The sequence below is a fragment of the Gavialis gangeticus genome, unplaced genomic scaffold, assembly GCF_001723915.1.
Source record: "Gavialis gangeticus isolate Ggan-Ray unplaced genomic scaffold, GavGan_comp1, whole genome shotgun sequence".
NCBI classification, from domain to species: Eukaryota; Metazoa; Chordata; order Crocodylia; family Gavialidae; genus Gavialis; species Gavialis gangeticus.
Window position 1 is genome coordinate 6,051,425 of NW_017729009.1, and position 3,894 is coordinate 6,055,318.

At 40.7% G+C, this 3,894-nt stretch overlaps 1 protein-coding gene and 1 long non-coding RNA gene across 6 annotated transcripts in view; one reads left to right on the plus strand and one right to left on the minus strand.

The window, feature by feature from the left end:
* The window catches only part of LOC109292441, a 209,582-nt gene that overhangs the window by 112,951 nt on the left and 92,737 nt on the right, over positions 1–3,894 (minus strand). The window lies entirely within an intron of this gene.
* EYA2 (EYA transcriptional coactivator and phosphatase 2) overlaps positions 3,396–3,894 on the plus strand; it is a 128,381-nt gene continuing 127,882 nt past the window's right edge. For all 4 annotated transcript variants that reach the window (XM_019509856.1, XM_019509857.1, XM_019509858.1 and 1 more), the window contains exon 1: positions 3,396–3,535. In XM_019509856.1, coding sequence (XP_019365401.1) covers positions 3,427–3,535 — 109 coding nt within the window. In that variant the 5' untranslated portion in view covers positions 3,396–3,426. The remainder of the gene's footprint in view (positions 3,536–3,894) is intronic.

The window sequence follows — 3,894 nt, forward strand, 5'->3', positions numbered from 1 at the left end:
GGAGTTAGTGGACTGTCAGGGAGCCATTTTATAGTGTCCTAATTCTTAAGGGCTCTAACTTGCTCTGGCTGGCAGCAGTCCTCACGGGATTCTCTGCTTTCTGAGTATGGTGGTTGCACTCTCGCTATTTCTTTCTACCCTGACATGCTGTCTGAACCATGCGTGCAGAGAGGGGATAGGAGCTGGCTACACAAGCTGTCTGCTTAGTTAGGAAATTTACCATCCCTTTGTGTTGTGCAAGCGGCTCGGAGAGACTTTGTGTTGTTTTTGTGAAGAGTAAATAAAGTGCTATTTCAACCATTTCACAGCCTGATAACCTAGGTTTGTTTTTGCTCTTAAGCTTGTGAAAGTGACTGTAATGGAATCTAACCCATCATCACATAGCTAACCAAATGAAAATGTCCAGTCGTGTATTAACAGGCTCTTTTATATATCATGTGATTATTTACAATAGTAATGGCAAAACCATGGTGTTGGTTCACTGTTCCTCAGAATGTGCTGTTTATAGGCATAGTGTATGATGGATTGGGTTTAGGTGAGACGGGACTTCTAGGTTCCACCTATTGCTTTGTCATTGACTCGTTGCAAGATCCAGGACAAGCCATTTAGGGTTCTGAAGCCAGGGATTGCTTTTGTATTGATGGCTAAACCAGATAGCTGGGTGCATTTAAATGAAGTTAATTTCAGAGACTGCTATTGTGGGCATAATGCAGTCCCCCATGCTTCCGTCTCTTTACTTTGGCCTTGCTGTGCTTCATTTGATGACCAAGATGACCCTCCTATTGAAATGATCCTGATCTGCAGAGGCTACTTAGAGAGCCTCAGACTACCCAGGTGATCCAGAGGTAAAACTTATTAACAAGTGAGGCTTCTCTCTCTCTCTCTAAAAAAATTATCAGTAAGATACTGCAGTGATGGGAGTGGGAACTTCCTAAATTTGACCATTTTCCTGCTGATTTCAGATCACCCAATTTGAACTCAGGTGGCCTTGGTTTTAAAATCCCAAGAAGATTCTGTACACATCATGTTGTGCTAAACAAGTGTGTGCGTATGCGCGTCTATAAATCTCCTGAGTAACTTTATAAGGACAAGCTACAGTTGAAGTTGGAAGTGGGGGAGGCAGTGGGGCTGTAGAAGTGAAGAGGAAGTTGAGCATTTTGGAATCCAGATACCATGCAAATAGTCGTGCTACTTGGTATGCATTGCTACAGATGTACACATCCCTGAAGGACAGATGTATTAATTGCTAGGGAGGAGTTGCTGCCTAGATATTACAGTGGGGAACTAGAAACCAGAACTCCTGAATTCTATTTTGGTCTCTGCCCCAAGCCTGGTATTTGATCTCGGGCAAGACGTTTCACCTCTCTGTATCTAGTTTATGCCTTTGTATAATAATAATAATTGCCTACCTCACGGGAGGCTTGCAACAATTGTGAAGTTTTTGGAGATGCATAGAGGGAAAGTGTTTAGTTTATCTCCCCTCTTCGCAGGCTCATCACTTTACAAGCTAATATTTTCGGTTACCAAAAATAAATAAAAGGCGAGCACCATGACTTATTTAATAGAATCACAATGTCCAGGCTTTGGATTTTTATGCGTGGATCTTTTAACCCCATGATATTTCAGCCATACTGTACTATGCATGCAAATACAAACTCCACAGTGGCTGCCACACCATCTGCCACCTTTATCCTGCTGAATGGATAGATCCTTATCTCAGAGCAGCAAGTTAGCTGAACAGTGTGTTCAGTGGTAAACAGAAAGGTGAGCTGGTTCAGGCCCTGACTTGGGACCCTCCATATGGTTTTGGGCCATTCACCACAGTGGAAGCCTCAAGTTCCTCCCCCACTCCAACCTTTATGCTCCAGCTGTCATCTTCCAGGTCCATTCCCTGGAACACCCCTCTAAAAGCACAGTCATGTTTTCCCTTAATGCTGTAGCCTCAGGGGGACTGAAGTGAGGACAAGCCTGACAAATGGTGCAACCTGCTGCTTATGACTGTGAAAAGCAAAGAAAAAAAATAGTGCAGCATCTTTGAATCCTTGTCTGTGTACAGTCTGTGTTGGGCCTGAATCAAATGCTGCAGAGCAAGTATATCTACATGTTTCACAATGCAAAGCAGATTTCCATGGTGTCATGTGTTTTTTGTTTTTGAAAAACAGTTCTGCTTTACCCACTGGCCTCCCAAACTTCTAAGGCTACTGGATTTCCCTCCAAGTATTTTTTTTCCAAGTTTAGAGCTGAACTGAATTTTTTCTGAGTTCAGAACTGAGCTGCGGTTTCCATGAAACCCATGGTGCATTCCTTCCACAGATTGTTGTAGTGGGTAGATATTTAGAAAAGATATTTGGTATAAAATAAGGCAGCTAGGGAATTACAAGATCATGCTGGTTTAAATTTAGCTGCCCCAAATTAGGCACTTAGCCGCATTCCTAAATAGAGTTTAAGAGCCTTGATATTACAAAGGTGATAAAGAATGGAAGTGAAGGTGGAGGTCTTGGAACAATGTTTCTGAGTATTTGGATGCCTAAAGATTGGCACCTACATTTGAAAATTTTACGTGGGTAGACCCACACACACGTGCTCATTGGAGCACTGGTTCTTGTGATCCTTGTTTTATTAAAAACTAGCTCATCCAATTAATAGTTAACCACACAGTTTCATAGTTGGTAGGGTCAGAAGGGACCTGAGCAGATCATCAAGTCCGACCCCAACGATACATATGGTATCGTTATGCATGTATTAGGTGCACATGGACACCTGGGATTATTATTATTATTATTTTTTTTTTTTTTGAACATCTGAATCCTGTATGACCAGAGACTGCACCTTTCTGGCCACGTTAAAATCAGGTGACTTATATGAGACTCGTCTTGTGTATGTTTGCAACCTGATTTTTCAGAACAAGGAGGTTTGGAAAGGCTTTCAGAGGTGCATTCAAAAGTTATCGTGATTAACTGGAACCTCCAAACCTTACCAGTAATAACTTTCTTCTTGTTATCTCTTAAGGTTGGATAATGCTGCTAAGTGCCCTCATCTTGAATTTCAGCCTTTTAATCCCTATTCCCATAGCCTTAGTGGAAACCACTGCACACATCATAGGGTGGTGGTAGTACTTAAATATAATGCTTGTTCAGATGGCATTTAAGAAATACAGAAACTTAATTTTCCAGTAGCAAAATCCAGGAAGAGAGAAAAACATTAATCCAATGGGTGTAATCTCTAAGGGAAGTAGTACTTAATTTTAATTTGGCATTTCCCTTGGATGAAAACTTTAGTGAATTATTATGTAGAATTTATATGAAGCCTGGGTTTAGGTAATCATCTTTAATATTTATACTCTTAGGGAAAAATGGAATCATTAGTAAGCATGCATAATTAATGAATAAATTATATTTTCCTTTGTTTTCCTTCAGGTATAAGGAAATGCTAGATCTAGTGATATCACCCAGCCTGACTGTAAATAGAGAGTGCCCCGACAGACTGAAGCTTAACCTTTCTAACATTTATGCCACGGCTCCAGATGACATAGAAGGTAGGCTGCCTCTTCTTGCTTATGATTTATTTAACTTTAGCATACAGCATGTATATAACAAAAAGAACTAGCCAGGGATGAGGCCTGCATAGGTGAGAATTAGTCCTTTGATGCAACAAGCAGTTCAAATTTTTTATTTTATATTTCTGTAGCAACTCCAGTTATCTCATGTCATTAGATCAGCAGCGATTTGTATGTAAATAGCAATGACATATGCCACACAAGATTGTGTGTATAAACATGTAGTTTTGGTCAGGATTGGCAGTCTTGGTTTGGATTCCAATAATCCCAAGAGTAGCATTAATTTGAACTCCTAGTTCTAGTAATATTGCTGTTTGGAGGACTAGACGGAGGGGGGG